Here is a 21,142-nt window from a genome sequence, read left to right as displayed (position 1 = left end):
AGAAATAGATACACGAAATGCTATGGGACTTGGTTATGGAAAACATCCAGTGCAGCGTTGCAATAAGGATACAAACATTTTCGTAATAAGCATCATGCCATGTGTTTTTCTATGCATCAGCAATTTTGCCAGCTAACACCAGCCAGTTTGGTGTGTATTTCTGAAAATCGTTGACATCAAAACTGTCAATGTCAGTAGATACGTCTAAAAATAATCGTCTTATCTGTGGTAGAATTGCCTTGTCAGTTGTCAGTGTCAAGAACTTCAAAAGAAGTGGTACTGGTAGGTGTTTGTGTTTACTGTTTTCAATTTTTATTGTAAGCAAGTATAAAGTCCAAATATAGTACGAACAACTGATTTGCTTTTTATCGTCGCTTTCACTTTACAGCTTAGCGATTACACAGTTTTGTACGCCATTTACATTTCCACCTCTATTACCAGCTGTTGCCCTCTTGATCTCATGAAATAAGTTTAAGCTGGGCGAGAAAAAAAAACATGATTCAACATATTTTTTCACTTTGAATATTCTTACAATCAACAAGTCGTCGCTAATTGGTATCTCTCGCTGTATTTTTAAGTCCAAAGGTGAACAATACAGTTTATTACATTACATCAAAGATAACAAGATAATTATTATGATAAATGATAAGGTTAACAACCGATAAGTGACAAGTGCGAATTCAGAAGAAACGTTTTATACATTTATTATTAATATAATGGAGCCTCCAAGGAAGATGGTAGCTGAGGAAGAATTAAAAGTTTATTTTCCTGACTTGCCAAGTGGGCCTTTAGATGGCTACAGGAAGAAAGGCACGTTTAGTTGGCGCCGAATGAAGCTTGTTTACGACAACCTAAATACAATCAAATTGAAAGTGAGTTCCGTTTATAATAATATTAATAATAATCCTTTGTTGCCATACTCTATTGTTAATAAAAGATCTTGAACTAAATTATTACCAATTTATTATTAACAATATGGCAAGTGGCCAAACTCAGCTTTATGCTGTGCATTGGCAACAATGCTCAGCACTGATTTTCAGTCTGCTCCTGTATCAAACTGAGCAAACAACTGCCCTTTCCGTTATTATTATAACTGAAACTTAGAAATTTTAATAAAAAATTGAAATAAAATGAAAAAAAAATAACATATCTGAATTAGTACATATTTAACAGTAAAAGTAAAAAAAATGGTAAAAAATTTATGTATATTTTCACCTTTATCTTAAGAGTTGGAGATTATCGTAGAAGCTTGCTAGCTTTATAGCTTTAAGTTAGCGAGAAACTTCATCGCTTCACGATTTTAAAATACGATAATTCTACAGCATGATATCTGGACGTTTATGGAGAAGCACCCATTGTTTCAACATTCAGAGGCATCGCTCACTTTGGATGATGAAAGGAATGTGACTGTGAAAAGAATGTATGCCATGCACAATGAGAAGTTTACAGCAATGGAAAAGGTACATAGTCTATATATATAAAAATTAAATTCTGTTTGTTAGTCTCACTAAAACTCGAGAACTGCTGAACCGATTTTGCTTTTTTAGGTTTTTAAATAATGATGAAATTCCAGGAAAGGTTTTAACAGTGAGAAAACCTAAAAACAACAGCAATATACATAATTATTCAGTTCTTGTTCTGCTCTTACACAGCTGGACCAAGTTTAAAATTTTATGTTTGTATTTCATCGATAAGTGGTGCTGCTAAATGAGGCAAGACGATGTCTGCCAGGTCCGCTAGTTTACAATAAAAATAAATAAAAATAGCCTTTATTCACTGACTAAATTGCTTATTAATTATACACTACGGAGATATAAATCTATTATTCAAATTAAGAGATACTAATTTAAAAAAAAAAATTGTAACATCAGTGCACTTAGCCAGGCTGCCCTTACACATAGGCCTCCTCTAGAATTCTCCAGTGTGCTCTGTCCTAGCTATTCTGCACCATCATTTTGGCAAGTCATCCCTTTCCCATCTCTGGGTTGCCAAGGTATGATGGCCAGTCCAGTTTACAATAGATAACCATTATTTTTACCTAGTAGTAAGTCATGATACAGTCTTAGATACTAGTCGCCTAAACATTTTGTTACATGGAAATGCAAATTACTTGGCAGCATGTAGTTGTTGGTAGGGTGTTAACTTAGTTGAAGCTTCCCACTAGAGCAAATCAAAGAAAGTTCTGAAATTATTACAAATTCCCAAATTACATGTTGTGTTTTTGTATTCGCACATAATAATTCAAAAGTTGGGAAGATTATTAAAACCACTGATCATATTTACCAAGTATGTAGTGAATAATGCTTGTGAAATGCACACCCAAGGTTAAGAGAGGGCAAGAGAAGAAGATAGAAAATACAAGATGAGTTGTAGTAGAGCTTTTTGAGACAGAGACATATGCTTATTTCTGCCGGCAAGTAGCATTTTTGCAATACAAATGCCCTCCAGACGTCACTGTTTGACGTCTGGAGGGCATAATTGCCATTATAATTAAAGGCACGTGAGGCTTAACACCTACGATGTGTTCCTTGCATGGCCTGCAAAGTGTTGCTCTGTTTATAAGCGATGGTTTTCCACTTACCATCAGGTGAGCCACTTGCTTAGTCGTCGTCAATTAAAACGATAGAAAAGTAAGCATTTTAATCATTTTAGATCATCGAAGAACCCAGGGTGGTGCAAGCTGAAGCGGAGGCTATGTTTATGTTCGATAGTTCACTCGCTATAAAAAAAACCCTTACCTTTAACATGTTTGCAAACACAATACGAGGTAGTGGGAGGCCTGATCAGTACCAATTTGTGGAAGATGTCGAGCAAGCTAAAATAGGAGGTTGTTTTGCATTGACGGAGGTTGCGCATGGATCCAATGCTAAAGGCATGAGGACAACTGCAACTTATAGTCCGGAAAAGAAACAGTTTATAATGCATTCCGCTGATTTTGAGGCTGCAAAATTCTGGGTTGGATCTTTAGGTGAGTTATTGTTACATTTAGACTACGATAGTTTTCACAACAGCATACAGAACTCATAACAGGCCAAGCAGACTGCGAGTGACGGTTTCAGGCTGGCTCGAGCGAGACGCTGCCGGCACCATTTACCATCCAGCTATAACAAATACACCGAAACTTCAAGACATGCGTAGCATCCTTAGTAATGGTAGGAATGATTTAGTATAAAAAACGTGGAGTCTGTTTAAAAATGTAATAATGGATAAAAGCGTGGATCACGCATCTTTATCCAAAGAACATTATCAAGAGCCTATAACAGTCCACTGTTGGACTAAAGGCCTCTTCCAATGAGAGGGTTTGATCATAACCTCCACGCTGGGCAGACGGGTTGGTGTTCGCAGTAGAAAGTAGTAGTAGCACAGAGGACGCTACTGCCCGCTCTTCGTTATATTTACGACGAGAAGAAACTAGACAGCAAATAACTAAGAACGTGATCATAAAATTTATTATGAAAAAACTTTACTCTTGTGGAAATATTAATAGACTTACGTACAGTTTTAATCATTTACCACCTTGAATTATTAAAACCTGTTTGATTACCATAATTTTCTAGTAGTTGTACATTTGACCCTGAATTCCGAAACATCATTCTATTGTTCACCTATTCTTGTTTGTTATGAATATGCGATGACATATAGGTTACCAATAAGGTACTTTATACGGCTGATAACGAAAGGATTAATTTATAAGTTAAGTTATTTTATAACTTTAAACTTTGTCGAAATATGAACCTGAGTGTTTCGTTTCTTAATCATTTTTTATCGTAGACAAAGCGTCAATGGTTAGGTAAGATTGACACTGCTGTTAATTGACACACCCACTGACTTCTTCAGTCAGTGGGTGTGGTCCCCCACAGGTCTTGAGGCGTCGTAAATCGTAGTATTTAATGTAAACACCTGGGACACACGATCCAGTTAGATAGGTCCAATTTCGAGAAAGAGGTGAACCGCCGAATCCTACTCGGATGGGCAGCGTTTGGGAAACTTCGTGACATCTTCTCGTCCAAAATCCCTCTGTGTCTGAAGACTAAAGTCTTCGAACAGTGCGTTTTGCCAGTGATGACTTACGAAACTGAGACATGGTCGCTAACTATGGGCAGCATAAGAAGGTTCAGAGTCACTCAGCGGGCGATGGAGAGAGCTATCCTAGGAGTATCTCTACGTGATCTAATCAGAAATGAGGAGATCCGCAGAAGAACTAGAGTTACCGACATTGTTCAGCGAGTCGCGAAGCTGAAGTGGCAATGGGCAGGGCACATAGCTCGGAGAACCGATGGACGTTGGGGTCTTAAGGTGCTGGAATGGCGACCCCGCAACGGTAAACGCAGCGTGGGTCGGCCCCCAACGAGGTTGACAGATGAAATCAAGCGAGTCGCTGGGAGCCGCTGGAGGCAAGCGGCCCAGGACCGTGTATTGTGGAACACTCTACAAATGACCTATGTCCGGCAGTGGACGTCGATTAGTTGACATGATGATGAATGTAAACACTAAAGAGATATAACTTTTGACTATACAGAAGTTGTGTAGTAGCGGTCATAGCCCAGTGATTAGGACTTTGGCACCTCTAACTTTTCTTTCTAATGTGCGGTTTTAGCATTTAAATTATAACGTGCTTCACCGGTGAAGGAAACATCGTGAGGTAATCTGCATGCCTGAGAGTTCTCAATAATGTTCTCAAAGGCGTGTGGAGACCACCAATACGCACTGGGCGGACTACGGCCTCAACCCTTGTCACTGTGGGAGAAGACCTGTACCCTGTAGTGGGGCGGTAATCGGTTGATATGATGATAAAAAAGTTATAGTTTTTTAGTCCATTGAAAGTTAGATTTTGACTAAGACTGTAGCGGACTAGCCTATTAGAGGTATGACAGTTATATTGCTATGTGATTTAAACCTATGGTTTTATCGTTGTACTTATCTACCGGAACGCTAAATTGCTCGCGGCAAGTCTTTGTCAGTAGCGTGGTAACTAGCCACGCTCGAAACCCACCAAACCGGACCAAAGAAAATTCAGAAATTAAGTATATTGAAATTGCCGAGAAAAATAAACCTGGCACCTTTCATTTAATATATTCATAAGACAACCGCGCTCACCATTGCGCCAGAGAGGTCAAGAGTTATATTTTTAATTAATTAGATCAACAATTCTGTACTTATTAAATACAAGCTGTTGCCCCAGACTTGGCGTCTGCGTTTGATTTTGTTTTTAAAGTATTCAGTATCGCTAAGCCTTAAATGAGTATAGTAGTAAGTATATATATATAACACGTGACTGTCAATTAATTATAGACAAATAATTTGCAATAAAATAAAATTGCGACTATAATTAAAGATCTAAGCTAACCTATCTCTTAAGTTGGACCAGACTGCTCACGGTGTGCCAATTTAATTTAAAATCGGTTAAGTAGTTTAGGAGTCCATCGCGGACAAACATCGTGACAGGAGATTTATATATATTAAGATTTGGCAAACGTATTAACATTGACGCAGGTTGTTTTTTTTATTTGGATTATCTGTTTTATCGTAATTATGTCCAGAAATATCTGTTATATAAAGATAATTATTATCAAGTGAGCTTGTAGTCATGTCGATGTTTTTGCTAGGTGGGTAGGTAGATGGTGCGGATCACATGATGATAAGTGATTACCACGCCCATGAACATTTTGCATAACCATGAATGCTTTGCCAGCTTGTTTGTTTTATTATATAAACAAAATGTTTTATGAAAGGAATAAACAAAACTAAATACTGAAATCAAATGTAAAATCCAATTTAATGTGAATGTCTTTAGCGTACATAAAGAAAAAATTATATAAAAGTATTAAAGGGTGTGAAAAGTAATAATTTTTTTTTTCTATTTACTAAGCTTCTTGACGGCCGATTAGCACAGTTTGCAGCGGCCCTGCTTTCTGAACGCAAGGCCGTGGGTTCGATTCCCACTACTGGAAAATGTTTGTGTGATGAGCATGAATGTTTTTCAGTGTCTGGGTGTTTATATGTATATTCTAAGTATTTATATATATTATTCATTAAAATATTCACCAGTCATGTTAGTACCCATAACACAAGCTAGGCTTACTTTGGGGCTAGATGGCGATGTGTGCATTGTCGTAGTATATGTATTTATTTATTTTATTGTATTGACACTAAGATGAATATTGGATATATTGGACGGCCGATTGGCGCAGTGCTCAGCGACCCTGCTTTCTTAGTCCAAGCTTTGGGTTCGATTCCAACCACTTGTAATTTTTTTTGCGATGAACATTAATCTTTTTCAGTTTCTGGGTGTTTATCTGTATATTTTTTAAGTATGTATGTATAAAATTCATACAAATATAACGAAGTTCTCTATGTATTCCGATATTCTCTTGTATATTTTTTTCTGTGTTTTATAATAAAAGTGTAATCATTCATTAGTTTTTTCATTCGAGGTTGTGAAAATACAAATTCACAAAAATATGCACTACATGATCCCCACAGTTTCACCCATAACAAAATCTTTACTTGTAATAAAGCGGAACTAACAGTCGGAGCAATCTTTTTTGCATTTCATAGCCCAATTCTTGATAACCTCATAGACACAAACTCCCGTAATATATTTATTTATTATTATCCTCATATTTAAAATGTCTTTTTTTGTAGGTATGTATTATTATTCGTTGCCCTAAAATGATAGAAAATCCTAGAAATAGAAGAAGCCTGTGATTAGCTGTTTGTCTTTAATAAAGACACTGGCGGTGATGTTGATACATAAAAAAAAACTTAAATATATACATCGTCGAATCGATAATATTAATATAAAAGTGAAAGTTTTGATAAGTAGATGTTTGTTACTACATTACGCCAGAAAGGCTAAACGTATCTGGATGACAGCAAAGATACATTTCAGTTTGTTTGCACATATTCTACTTTTTATCGAGGAACGATCAGTTCCCGTGGGATAGATTTGTTTCTGTTTCTACAGTGCGAGAGATCAAACTGTATTCTTGCAAAGTGGCAGTTCAGGGGTCAGAGAATCAAAATATCACGAGTACGAAGTCGCGGGTGACAACTAGTTTTTCAATTCAATTCAATTCAATTTTATTTATTTGCTGATACAGGTAAATAGGTGTTACAGTAAAAAAAATATATGCAGATCTTAACTGTACCACGCCAAATTGGCATGCAAATTGTTACTACTAGGTACAATTAAAATATTAGCAATTACAATGTTTATAATAACACAATACAATTAATAAAATAATAAATTACAATTAAGTTTATATGGGCACATGTCAAAGAAATACAAATAAATTAATAATCACTAACAAATGTCATTTTAAATATTCATCAATAGTATAAAAAGAATGCCTATTTAAATATTGAAATAACTTATCTTTTAAACATTTCATGTCATTTATTAGTGACCCATAATAATAACGTTTATGAAACGTTTTAAAAGAAAAATCTTATCTTATTTTCAGGAAAATGTTCAACCCACGCAATAGTGTACGCCATGCTTATATCCAAGGGTACGAACCATGGCTTGCACTCTTTCATAGTGCCCATCAGGGACCCTAAGACCTTGAAACCTTATCCCGGAGTCATAGTTGGAGATATCGGAGAGAAGATCGGCCTAAATGGTGTTGATAATGGGTTAGTGTAATCCGGTCGTTGAAAGATCGTTTTTTTTGACATCTGTCAGTTTGTCATCTTTAACCACAGAAAATTTTAAAAAGGTTAAGAGTGAAAACCTACTCATTTTTGTACGAGAACCGCACTTGCTACTTCTCACACACCTTTTTTTGATACCCCAAAATGCGGGAGTTGTGCAAATTAAAATGCAATCTGCCATATCGTGGTGGCTGCCATCTTAGATTTGAAATTTGTCATAGTGTTCTACTAGTCAAGCCCTTTCATTTGATACCCATTTTGAGGGAGCCGTGAAAACATATTTAATACGCCATTTTGTTGTGGCGGCCATTTTGGATTTGAAATTTATCATAGAGTTCTACTAGTCAAGCCCATTCTTTTGATACCCATATTGAGGGAGCTGTGAAAACATGTTATCCGCCATTTTGTGGTCGCGGCCATCTTGAACCGATTTTCTGCATCCTCTTTCTTTGAACATTGACATAGTTTGAATCCTAGCGACCGCCATACGATATATTATATCCCGGGAAAATAAAGGGCTTCTGGGGCTATTTTAAAAACCCAAAATAAACGCGAACGTGCCACTGTTAGTAACTTATAATTCCCTTTTCATAGGTTCGTAATGTTCAATAACTACGCGATTCCTAAGAAACTGGCGTTGGACAAATTCGGAGGAGTCGACGATAATGGGGAATACAAATCGCCCTTCAGGGACCCAAGCAAGAGGTTTGGGGCATCTTTAGGTGTTTTATCTGGTAAGAATATTAATTTATGATTATTTTTATTTTTCTAGTCTTCTTACCTACACTTGGAGGGAATATCAAATTTTGCTTAATTTGCGAGAAGACAGTAGTAGTTTCGTGAGAATGCGCTCTGGCCACGATTGCCAGAGAGTAAGTAGCAGGTTAAAAATCAGTCGATTCCAAAATTTTGGTATGCATTTTAAAATTCATAAAATTTGATATAAGCAGGTGTTACTTTCTGGAATTTCATGTTGCGGATGATGACCATGATGATGAAACCGTCTATATCTATGCAATAAATTTAAAAAAAAACTCCGTTATCAGGTGGTCGAGTGATGATAACGTCGATATCCACGAACTACCTGCAGAAAGCGATAGTGATCGCCACTCGTTACTCGGCGATTAGAAAACAGTTCGGGGCTGAGAACGCGATCGAGGAAACGCCCGTTCTTGAATATCAACAGCAGGTAATAATTAGCACCTATAAAATCCACACAGATACAAAATAATTAGGTTCAATAATAGCCTTTTATGGTCCACTGATGGACTAAAGGCTATCCCAACGTGAAGGTTTTCCCATCATCACCACGATGGGAAGATAGGGTGATCGCAGTAGACGGTAGTAGTAGCATGGAGGACGCTGCTGCCCGTTCTCCGTTTTATTCCCTTAGTCGCCTCGTACGATGCAATTGGGAGCACACGGTGACAACTGTAATCTGATCTGCCGTCACCACATAGCATAACATCTATATAATCCACATATATAGGTACCTATAATATGGGTTTCTTCAAATCAAGAATGAATAGGCATCTCCTAGGCAACCGCGCACCACCTTAGAACGTATCATCACTTATTTTCGGGTGTTATTGCTGTCAAGCGCTAGTCTATACATTTAAAAAACACATTACTTAGGTTCAATGATAGCCTATATTAAACCACTTCTGAACTATTAGCCTATAACAGTCCACTTCTGAACTAATAGCCTATAATAGTCCACTTCTGAACTAATAGCTTATAATAGTCCACTTCTGAACTATTAGCCTATAATAGTCCACTTCTGAATTAATAGCCTTTTGCAATGGGAGGGTTTGTCCATAATCACCGCGCTGGGAAAGAAGGTAGTAGTAGCACAGAGTCACTGCTGTCCGTTCTCCGTTATATTCCCGTAGTTGCGAGATTTTGACTGTTCTAATCACCTATACAACGTGTAAATGACAACAGAAATAATACTTCATAGGCTTTAGAAGTACATTAATTAGTGTCTCTGAGACTTATCTATGAAACCGAAAACGTAATAGTTTTTGAGTAAACCACTAGCCGTAGTTTTTACTGAAAAAAATCAGATACAGCCCTAACATCACATGGAAAATACAAATCACGTGACTCCTGCCACTTTAGGTACGCGTCGCGGTAGGTACTATGCGTGTGTAGGTCTTAAATCTTCAATAGGGTTGTCATAAGTGAACTCTTGGAATGTTTTGAATTCGTTTGTATGAAAAATAAATATGCTTCTTTAGATTTAATACTTTTACAGGGTGTTTCTTATGAAATAAACTTATGCATCCTTCAATATTATTTCGTAATTATGTAACACGTTGTATTATCCACATATATTAACATAAATCATCATCGTGGACGTCCACTGCTGAACAAAGGTGTTTAGTAGGGATTTCCAAATACCACGGTCTTGTGTTGGAAGGCAAATTCTACCGAGAAGAAGCCGGCAAGAATTAGCATTTTTATTTATTTACAATAATCATTCTATCTTGCGAGAAATGAGCGAGAAATGGTGTGATTTAAAGCAACCTTGTTTTCTGATCATCGGTTTGGAATATAGGTTTAAGAATGCAATACATGTATTCAACAGTTTATTTCGTGGCAACTTTCCTCAGTAGCTAGCTAAACTTGGTGTCACCTGATGTACAGAATCAGCGTGACGGCTATTTATTTGTATAAATCGGCGTCACGCCACGTCACGAATAAACTACAGTACATTTTTATCCATAAGTATATAATATTACATAACCATGTTTAGAACCGCTATACGGAAATCCTAAAGTCAGGTCAGGGATCGCTAATTGTATTCAATTAAATGCAATACCAGGTTATATCGCGCATCCGCTTATACGTTATAAACGTGGGGTAACGTTGGAATTGGTACGCAGTGTTTTGTCACATTCTGACATTCAGTATTCGGTATTCATTTATTCACATGTTTTCATGTACAACTGATAAATAATACGAACATAAGAATAACTTGAAATCTATGTGATGGATATGTGGGCTAAGGACAATTAGGGTTAAATAAAAAAAAAAATCTATGTATGTAAAAGAGAAAGTGTATGTTCCGTATAGGCTCCGAAACGGCTGGACCGATTTCAATGAAACTTACAGGGAATCTCCGGATTGACCTGGCAAGTAATCCTGTAAAATTTGGTGACGATCGGAGCACTCCTATTTTTGAACTGTCATATACAGCTTTTATTTACTATGATGATATTCTATTGTTGGGTGTACATGGGTGTAGATGATGATGATGTGTCTTCACCCGCTCGAGAAGAGAATAGAAGAGAATGAATATGGAGAGAAATAAATGATTTAATATATTATGGGACTTAAATTAAAAATGTAATTATGTAAGTTTATTGTTTAAATAAAATAAAGCAAAATCTAGGCTGGCGAAGCGGGCTGGGTACGCTAGTACTATTATAAGAATATTCTTTTTAGTAATATACAACGTGGAAATACTGTTGACGGGTGCATATGTATATTTCATAAGGAATCACCCTGTAGAAATATTAAATCAAAAGAAGCATATTAATTTTTCCATACAAACTAATCAAAAACATTCTAAATGTTTACTTATGACAACCCTATTGAAGATAAAAGACCGACACGTGCATAGTGTAATAAAGTGACAGGAGTCATTTGATTTTACTTTTGCATGTTATTGCTGTATCTGATTTCTTTCAGTTAAAACAATGCCAATGGTTTACTCGTTTCGGTTTCACCGATAAGTCTCAGAGTCAGTAAATAATGTACCTCTAAAGCCTCAGAAGCCTCATTAACTCGGTGTATGTTTGTTTTCCAGCAAATTCGCTTGTTGCCGTATCTGGCAGCGACTTTCGCGCAGAGGATATTCTGCACGTGGTTCGGCACGGTGCTCGTTCACATGACCATTGACAACTACGCGGGTAAGCGACATTTTTACCCGTGACCCAAAACGAGTGGAGTTATCAGTTGTTGTTGTTCGCTTTGTCTCTTTTTTTTTTTTTTTTAATAATGTGGGTAATAAATAGTTAAGTGGGTCACCTGATGTTAAGTGATCACTGTCAACCATAAACATCTGCAGCACCAGAGGAGCCACAAATGCGTTGCTGGCTTTTAAGGAATTTGTTTATCTGTCTGTTTGACTATGTGATTGTAGAGTTTAAACAGGTTGATATCACGAAGATGTCTTATAAAAAGTCCAAAGTTTGTATTAAACGTAAGCTTATAGAAAAGCCCTATTATTATATAAAAGATTACGTAAACGGTAAAGAAGCTCGGGTGTGAACTATTGCTCTAACCAGGTTGCTGCTTAAATAGTTTTAAATTACCATGTTAGATGGTGCGCGGGCGCGTTTTGAAACCGTCGTAGCTTAAGTTTTAAGTTCACGAATGTAGCTATCGCCGTCTTGTTACTACTATGTACACATTTTGTCAAATTCAAATTCAAATTTATTTATTGCATATTCAAGGTCAGGTTGGATAGAATTATAATTATGAAGTCCAAATGTATATTGCCTCTTTGGTCGTGCAACAATTACAGAGTAGGTGTTATATTTTACAGACTAAAATTAATTATTTAGAACTAGTACATTAAATGTCATATTTAAACTAATAATAAAATTAATTAATATTATAAAATGTATTGTTAACTAAAAATTGGTTGTCTGTAAAGTCGGCTTACTGTATACAATCGCTCGCTCAAGTAGGAGAGAGACAGATGTCGAACGCGGAGGCCGACTTTGCCTCTTTGTCGCTCGTTCCGCGCTCTCGCTTGCACTTCAAGCCTTGAATTGAACGCCTCAGAGCGAGGTAACGCCGCATGCGTCATGTTTTTTCGTGCGTGCAGCCGGCTCCATCGAATTATAAGACGTTGTCACGTCAAAATTAAAAACACTCTTTTTTAAAAGTTAATTAAATTATTTTCCCTTACGATCTTTGGTAACTTATTATATATTTGTATAGCCATCACACAGACACTTTTATTAAAGAACGCGGTTTTGTGAGGGGGGAAACCTAAACTTATCTCTACAGCGTTCTCGTTTATGACGCTAAAAAAAATTCTCATTGTTTCTTTTGCATGCAATGAACGCATCAAAAGCGCGATGTATGGATGTGTGTGCCGAGTTTGAAGAAATATTTGACTTTAACTTTGACTTCTTGAAGCGGGGATAGGAGTGGGAAGGAGCTCGACTTCACTTTCATGGCCGGAGTTCGAATCCCAGCACGCCCCTCTAACTTCAAATTTATGCGCATTTTATGTAATTATATACACTTGCTTCAACGGTGTACAATTAAATATCACTTACTGCAACGGTGAAGGAAAACATCGTGAGGAAACCTACATGCCTGAGAGTTCTCCATAATGGAGTCCACCAATCCGCACTGGGCCAGCATTGCGGACTACGGCCTTATCCCCTTCTCACTGTGGGAGGAGACGCGTGCTCTGTAGTGGGCCGGTAATGGGTTGATATGATGATGACTTTGACTTCAAAGGTACTCAAGACGAGTTGGCAGCGGCGCGCGGTATCGAAGTCCACGCACTGTCGTCAGCTGCGAAGCCCGTGTGCGGTTGGGTCGCGAGAGACGGTATCCAGAACTGCAGGGAGGCGTGCGGCGGCCACGGCTATTTGAAAGGTAACGTACACTTATCACGTCTTTTAAATCGTTAATGGCTTTAAATGGCTTAGTCTTATTTTTTCCTAATTCGAAGGTTGCCTGACAGAGATCCCTTTTAAGCGATAAGGCAGCCTTTATTTTATTCTTCTTTATGTTAATGATGTGGTACACAGATAAAGAGTTAAATAATTAATGGCCCCTCTCCTATTTTATGACAAATCCAAAAAATAATTAATTGAAAACATCCCAATCCACTGGCACACAGCCTACTGACTGTGGAAAGAATCAGACGTCTGAAGCGGCCAGAAGTAGTCGATACTGTACAGACTTGAGGACACTGGCCCTCATAACTGCAAAGTTAATAAGAACTTTAAAAAATCTACTTATAGTCTATCGACTGATTGTAGATGTCAAAAAAAAAAAAAAAAATTAATGGCCCCGCTCATTTTAATAAAAAAAAAATTATTTATGAAAAATCAAAAGAACTCGGATCAAGCCGCGGGCACCCGCTAGTCTGTACTTATATTATGAATGAGAAAGTTTGGATCAAAGCATCCATCAACTGTTACTCAATCACGCCAGATTGAGAGCACGGGTCTGGATAAAATTTTGCACAAAATCGACAAAATGAACAAAATTTTGAAAAAAATCCTGCACGTAAGATGTCATACCACTACTTTGGTGTATATAGCAAGTGTTGTTTACGCATACAAACATTAGAACTGAGCTTAATAAAAGACGATTCTACGATTAAAACCACAAAATAACTAAATAACACATTCAATAGCTAACAACTACGTTTTTGCGGCGCTTGCTTTTGAGACTCCGGACCCATGGTCTTCGGACACGAAACATTTTATTAACATCGTGTCCCAAAAATTGGACTTGACATCTGGTGACCCAAGAGCTGGCGCTTATTTAGCCCGAAGGCTAAGTCTAGCAATTCAAAGGGACAAAAGCGCCAGCATTTTGGGTACCATGCCCATAAGAGAACAGTTAGATGGCTTATATTTATTGTAAATATTAATGTTAGTTTGTCTGACGGCTGATTGGCGCAGCGACCCTGCTTTCAGAGTCAAGGCCGTGGGTTCGATTCCCACAACTGGACAATGTTTGTGTGATGAACTTGAACGTTTTTCAGTGTCTGGATGTTTATCTATATGTTACAGGCATGTTATTCATAAAATTATTCATTGGGACTAGATGGCGATGTGTGTATTGTCATAGTGTATTTATTGATAATTATTATTTATTTTTGTCAAAATATTTTTCATATAAGCCTTTATTCAGATACTATCGTTTTGTACAATATAACTGAACTTAAATAATCTTATTAGCACCTGCATCTGTTCGTCTAAAGACAAAGGCCTCTTCCAACTTTTTTCATTCGACGGCCAATTGGCGCAGTTTGCAGCGACCCTGCTTTCTGAGTCCAAGGCTGCGGGTTCGATTCCCACACCTGGAAAATGTTTGTGTGATGAGCATGAATGTCTTTCAGTGTCTTATATGTATATTATAAGTATTTATGTATATTATTCATAAAAATATTCATCAGTCACCTTAGTACCCATAGCACAAGCTACGCTTACTTTGGGGCTAGATGGTGATGTGTGCGTTGTCGTAGTATATAAATTATTAATTAAAATTCATGTCTATATCTGTCTTTTTTGACTACATACAAGTTTATTTGCACATTTAGCGTCGGGTATAGGCGACCTGCGCAATGAGAACGACGCGAACTGCACCTACGAGGGAGAGAACAGTCTCCTATTGCAACAAAACAGTAACTGGCTTCTCGGCGTGTGGCCGAAACGACGCCAGATAAAAATAGCGCAAGAATCCCCCCTCGGGACCTTGGAGTTCTTGGAAAACGTCGACGAGGTCTTGATGAAGCCTTGCTCTTGGAAAACGATGGATGAACTTATTGATCCGTACAGTGAGTGAATGATGTGTTGTTTTTGAAACTTTTTTATAATCTGTTAATAATTGTCCAATATAATAATGGTTTCAGAGTGTTGATCGATAAATCCGACCTTTTATAAGTTCAAATTTAAGTTGCATTATAGCCGATAAGGCGATATCTATACTTTGTAGCCCCTTTTCGGTGGAGTTCCCGACGGAATAGGTCGTAAAACCTGTCTCCTAATATTCCTCAGAATTTAACGTTTCTTCACAGACCTAACGCAGATGTATAAATGGCTAACAGCTTATATGCTGAAGACAACGTATGAGAAGGTAGCCAAGCTGAAACGCGAGGGTGCGGACAACCTTCAGGCTAAGAACGACTCCCAGTCATATAACGCTGTTACACTGTCAGTTATTTATGGAGAGGTACGTTTTGTTTCTTCTCTGGCTGTTTTTCGAACATAAGCTTTTCGCATGTTGTCCGTAATACTCTTACCGCCCAGATCGCTGAAAACTGCAGGAAATGTGGTTGGGATTCCAAGTAGACTTTCCGTTGGACTGCCATGCCTGTTGACTGCAGACGTAGATTTAAAAACGTACAGAATCCTTATTCAGCCATTAATGCATGGTCTAACAGTGCATTGTGTCCAAAAACACAAACTCAAAATAGTGCCAAAATCTTATTTTACAATTTTTTAGAAAAGTCCTATTATTGTATTAAGGACTACGTCATTGATAAAAATGCTTGGGTGCAAATTATTGCTCTAACCAGGTTGCTTCTTTAATAGTTTGAAATGACAATGTGAGATGGTGATAACAAAAAAAAACAACCGGCTAAGTTTGTTGTGAGCTTCTTCAAGACCATGGCGCGTTTGGAACCCTCGCAGTTTTAGTTTCAAGTTGACGAATTTAGTTATCGCCATCAACTCACTTCTATATCATATTTTACATGAAATGGAGGCATCAAAAGTGCCATCTGTGTGCCTATTTGAGCTAAGAAATATTTTACTTTGACTTTGACAATATAAAAAGGATTTTTTTTCTGTTCCCTGAATAACTTAAAATAAATTTTACTTTCTTCTGCCTTACTACTATACATACTATACTTATCTACTATGCATTTCAGTGACCCAATATGTTTGTGAAACTCCTTGTTTTTTTATCTATTTATTTAAGGGACTGATATAGGTAATCTATATGCCAGCCCCATCGTTACATACTAGGTTAATCAAATCAAACAAAACTAAAATCGTTAACTGCAACAATTTGAGAGAACTTTTTTTATATTATGTATATTATAATACATGTGGTTTTTTTTTTCTAGAATTACATTCTGAACCATTTCTACAAGACGGCGAAATCTTTTGAAGACGAAGCTTGCAGGAAAGTTCTACTCAAAATGGTTTCCTTATATGGAGCATTCCTCTTAGAGAAACACATGGCAACTTTATACATAGTAAGTTATATTTTTGTATGTTTTCATTTAACCAAGGTATGTATAGTAGTGAAATACGGATTGCGAGGTCCTAAGTTCGAAACCCTGGCCCGGTGCCAACATTTTTGTTTAATATGTATTTCTGAAAAGAATCCTTTTTTTTACTCCACTACAAGTTAGACCTTGACTGCGACCTCACCGACCGAAGCGGTGATAGCGCATTGGGTACGAGCTCCACCATACTTTGCGGGGGGGGGGGAGCGAGTTCGAGATCCCAGCACGCACCCCTAACTTTTCTGAGTTATGTGCGTTTTAAGCAATTAAAATCTCACTATCTACAACGGTGAAGAAAAACAGTGGGGAAACCTGCATGCCTGAGAGTTCCACGTAATGTCCGCACTGGACCAGCGTGGTGGACTACGGCCTTAACCCCCTCTCATCGTGGGAGGAGACCTGTAAGCTGGTAATGGGTTGGCTACGGATTTTAAGATTTGGAAAATCTCTCTGGAAATTACAACACAACACTATATGTATACTTTTCCATTACTACTTAAACAAAAATGAATTTTCATCTTCTTTCCGTAATGAAGTTTACTTTCTTTTATAAAGTTTATATATATATATATATATATATTTTTTTTTATTTTTTATTGTTTTTATATGTGATTTCATAATTGGACTTCCCTCAACTAAATAGGTACTGACAGAATACCAGCGTTGTGGGTACATTAGTATCCGGAGCATTAAGCTGAGTCAGAACCTTTTTATTGGCACGACACATCATTGACTTAAGCTATTAATAATTAAGTACAATTTTTTTAAGTTACTCCGTATGTAAGTCTGTTTGTGTTGTTCTGGTAAATAAACAAATTCTATTCTATTCTATTCTATTCAAATGCTTATGTAACACACAATGGATTGATGTGGTGATGATGAACCCTAATCTACGGATTTTAAGACGTTGGAAAATCTCTCTGGGAATTACAACACAACACTATATGTGATCAAATGCTTATGTAACACACCGATAATGGCCGATTGGCGCAGTGGGCAGCGACCCTGCTTTTTGAGTCCAAGGCCGTCGGTTCGTTTCCCACAACTGAAAAAAGTTTGTGTAATGAACATGAATGTTTTCCAGTATCTGGGTCTTCATCTATATATTATAAGTATTTATGTACTATATTATTTTATAAAAATATTCATCAGTTATCTTGGTTTAAATTTATTCCGCTAAGTTTGTTGTGGGCTCTTCTTAGACCAGGGCGCGTTTGGAACCCTCCTAGCTTTAGGTTTAAGTTGGCGTACGAAGTTATCACCATCCCCTTACAATTATGTAAACATTTATGTATGAACGCTTCATAAGTGCTGTGATAGGCCTACATGAATAAAGAAATTTTGAATTTGAATTTGACCTATAACACAAGCTACGCTTACATTGGGGCTAGATGGCGATGTGTGTACTGTCGTAGTATATTTATTTATTTATAATGCTATTCCCAGGGCGGCTATTTCTCGCTGGATCAAGGCCTGCATCTCCGGGAGGGCATCCTAAAGATGTGTTCGCTCTTAGCGCCCGAAGCGGTCGAGCTAACAGATACTCTAGCGCCGCCAGACTTTTGCATGAAGTCCGTACTCGGCATGTCTGATGGAGAGGTGAGACTACTACAACTAAAAACTGTCTCCTTTCTTATTATAATAGACTTAAATTATTTTGTCTTATTTAATTAATATGTCTACAGAATAATAAAATACGGATACGTTTTTACGGTCTTTACAAATCCCGTTGGGACTAAAAGTTTTTCTGGGATAAAAAGTATTCCGTTCTTCCAACGAACTTAAAACCAAAAATAAAATTGATTGGTAACTTAGTCAGGACATGAAGGTAGAACAAACAGACAAACAAACACATACTTTCGCATAATTATAATATTAGTAATGAATTTAACACTATGTGAAATTGCAGGCGTACAAACACCTACAGAACAGGGTGATGACGTATCCGGGAGCCTTGGCGAGGCCGGAATGGTGGCGCGACGTGGTCTACTGGGACTCGTACATTCCTTCCAAGCTATAAGCTTTTAAAACTACCATTTTATATTCATTCATTGACAGCCGATTGGCGCAGTAGGCAGCGACCCTACTTTCTGAGTCCAAGGCCGTGGGTTCCCACAACTGGCAAATGCTTGTGTGATGAACATGAATGTGGTTCAGTGTTTATCTGTATATTATAAGTCGCACATCGCCATCTAGCCCCAAAGTAAGCGTAGCTTGTGTTATGGGTACTAAGATGACTGATGGATATTTTTACGAATATTATACATAAAAACTTAATAAACACAAAAACACCCAGCACTGAAAAACATTCATGCTCATCACACAGACATTTTCCAGTAGTGGGAATCGAACCCACGGCCTAGGGCTCAGAAAGCATTGTCGATGCGAACTGCGCCGATCGGCCGTTAGAAATAAAGCTGACATCCAGTGCGCTTTAAATACACCGTCCTGCCTGTCAGTTAAAATATTTAGAACAATATTGGAGTTGCTCTCGTTCCTGCGTTTGAGGGACGCGATTATTTTCCTGATAATTGCGAAGAATCGAAGCAGTCCCAGCATTATCCTCAAGATATTATTTTATTGGACTCCAAGAGCGTTCAGAGTACCTTTAGGTATAATTAACCCGCAGACAAATAGACTTGAACACTGACAAATTATAATTGCAAAAAAAACATAACTCTTTGGGGGCGTTCATAAAATACGTGAGATGTTTAAGGGGGGGAGTGGTTCCAGTCTAATCTCATCTAATACTTACGTTGGAGAGAGGGGGATCTCGGCAAATATCACGCATTTTTTTTTCTTATGGAAACAAAAAATAATTATATTCTTTTTACAATAACAATCCAACCCGTTTACGTAAGAAACCCACATTTTGAAAAATCTCACGTGAGATTGGTCGATGGGGGAGGGGGTTTAATAAAATCTCACCAGGGGGGATGGAGGGACAGAAAACGCCCCCTTATTAGGAATGGGACATAGAGCTTCGACCTGTCACGTTGCTCAAATGCAATGGCATTTTTTTTTTTTTAATATAAAATAATTATTAATAACCTTTTATATTACCACTGTGATAGTTTAGCTAATGGTCACAATTTTATAAATAAATTTTATCTATGTTTTATTTTAATTATTTTTGTTATGGCTGGGGTTTATCGGGTGAAATATGTTGTAGCTCTTAATATTAAGGTTTCATAGGAACAAAATGTATTGTTATATTTTATACAGATTATTATTTTATATAAATAAATTTTACTTTTTTATTAATAAACACTCGTTTTTTTGGCTGTCTTGACTTAAAGCACCTACTTAAATTTTAAAATTCCCGAAATTTAACCCCTCTGGCAATCACAGCGAGAGTCAAAAAATAATCGGTACCAAGTAAAATGTAGACAATTACTTGAAATTTTCTTTGTTATAAACTTAGTAATTTTAGTTTTCCGAATTCCAAGATTGCCTGGCAAGATCAAAAAGATCGCTACTTAGCGATAAGGCCGCCTTTTGCCACACTACATACTTTAAGTGTCTGTTATTTTTTTTGTTTCTCTGAACTTGGTGTGGTGCAGCTACAAATAAAGAGTATAAAAAAAAATACATTTTACTTGGCACCGACTTAAAAATGTTGTTTCTTGCTTTTTACATGGTAAATAAAGTCGGTTATTTTATGTAAAAAAAACGGATTTTTTTAGATTCGCAATTATCTATGTTGAAATATCCAAATGTCCACTGCTCATGACCTTTTATAAAATATTTGTTTTCCCGAACTTGGGGCGTTAATGGTTGAGTTCTCCCTCCACTTCACCATTAGCAGCTTTATTGTGACCATATTATACCATAATGGAGTCGCAACCCGTACAATACCCGTCCCGTCGACCCGTTTATGTATTACTAACTTAATTGGTCTATGTGATATAAAACTACGGCATTACTTTTATGTGTAATAGTATTGTTTGTTTCCCTTGAAAAGCTAATTAACAAATAAATACTTATTAGTATGTAGTTACCATAGCCATCCCTGGTCTTCATCATAAGTTTCTCTCGGCCAATATTGAAAAGTAAATAGTAAATTTACAATGTAAGTACAATACAGTCAAATCGTAATAAGTGTCCCTACAATATGCAAGAGTTCTCTCGATATCTCTAGGATCCTTTTAGCAGACCTTAATCTGATGAAAAGTGGACCACATGGGAACTAAACAAACGAAAAAATATTTTTTCAAATCGGTTTAAAAATAACAGATTTCTGAGGTACAAACATGAACAACGCATGTGTACGTATGTACACGCGTTAGAAGTTACAGGTACTTCTTAGGCGTAACAAAATAAAATCTTTTCAAAAATTTTATTTTTCGCCTTATTCTACGTTTGTAGAAAAAACGACACTAAACAATACAAAAAATATATTTAATACGTTGTAAGTTTTATTATAACGCATTATCTAGCTAAATAAAGTTTATTTACATAATAAATAAATACATATCGCAA

General features: G+C 37.0%; 1 protein-coding gene across 1 annotated transcript; it reads left to right on the top strand.

The window, feature by feature from the left end:
* Positions 1-268: 268 nt before the first annotated feature.
* LOC120624620 (peroxisomal acyl-coenzyme A oxidase 3) lies at positions 269-18,759 on the top strand. Its single transcript, XM_039891270.1, has 13 exons — positions 269-872; positions 1,323-1,460; positions 2,653-2,968; positions 7,467-7,638; positions 8,251-8,390; positions 8,703-8,845; positions 11,471-11,573; positions 13,144-13,284; positions 14,966-15,202; positions 15,443-15,597; positions 16,496-16,627; positions 18,107-18,259; positions 18,570-18,759. The coding sequence occupies exons 1-13, from the start codon at positions 717-719 to the stop codon at positions 18,678-18,680; spliced, it is 2,097 nt and encodes a 698-aa protein (XP_039747204.1). The 5' UTR covers positions 269-716; the 3' UTR covers positions 18,681-18,759.
* The last annotated feature ends 2,383 nt before the right edge of the window (positions 18,760-21,142 follow it).

The sequence above is a fragment of the Pararge aegeria genome, chromosome 6 (genome assembly GCF_905163445.1).
Source record: "Pararge aegeria chromosome 6, ilParAegt1.1, whole genome shotgun sequence".
In the NCBI taxonomy this organism is placed as follows: Eukaryota; Metazoa; Arthropoda; class Insecta; order Lepidoptera; family Nymphalidae; genus Pararge; species Pararge aegeria.
The sequence above is the reverse complement of the archived record's forward strand: the minus strand, read 5'-3'. Positions and strand labels throughout refer to the sequence as shown.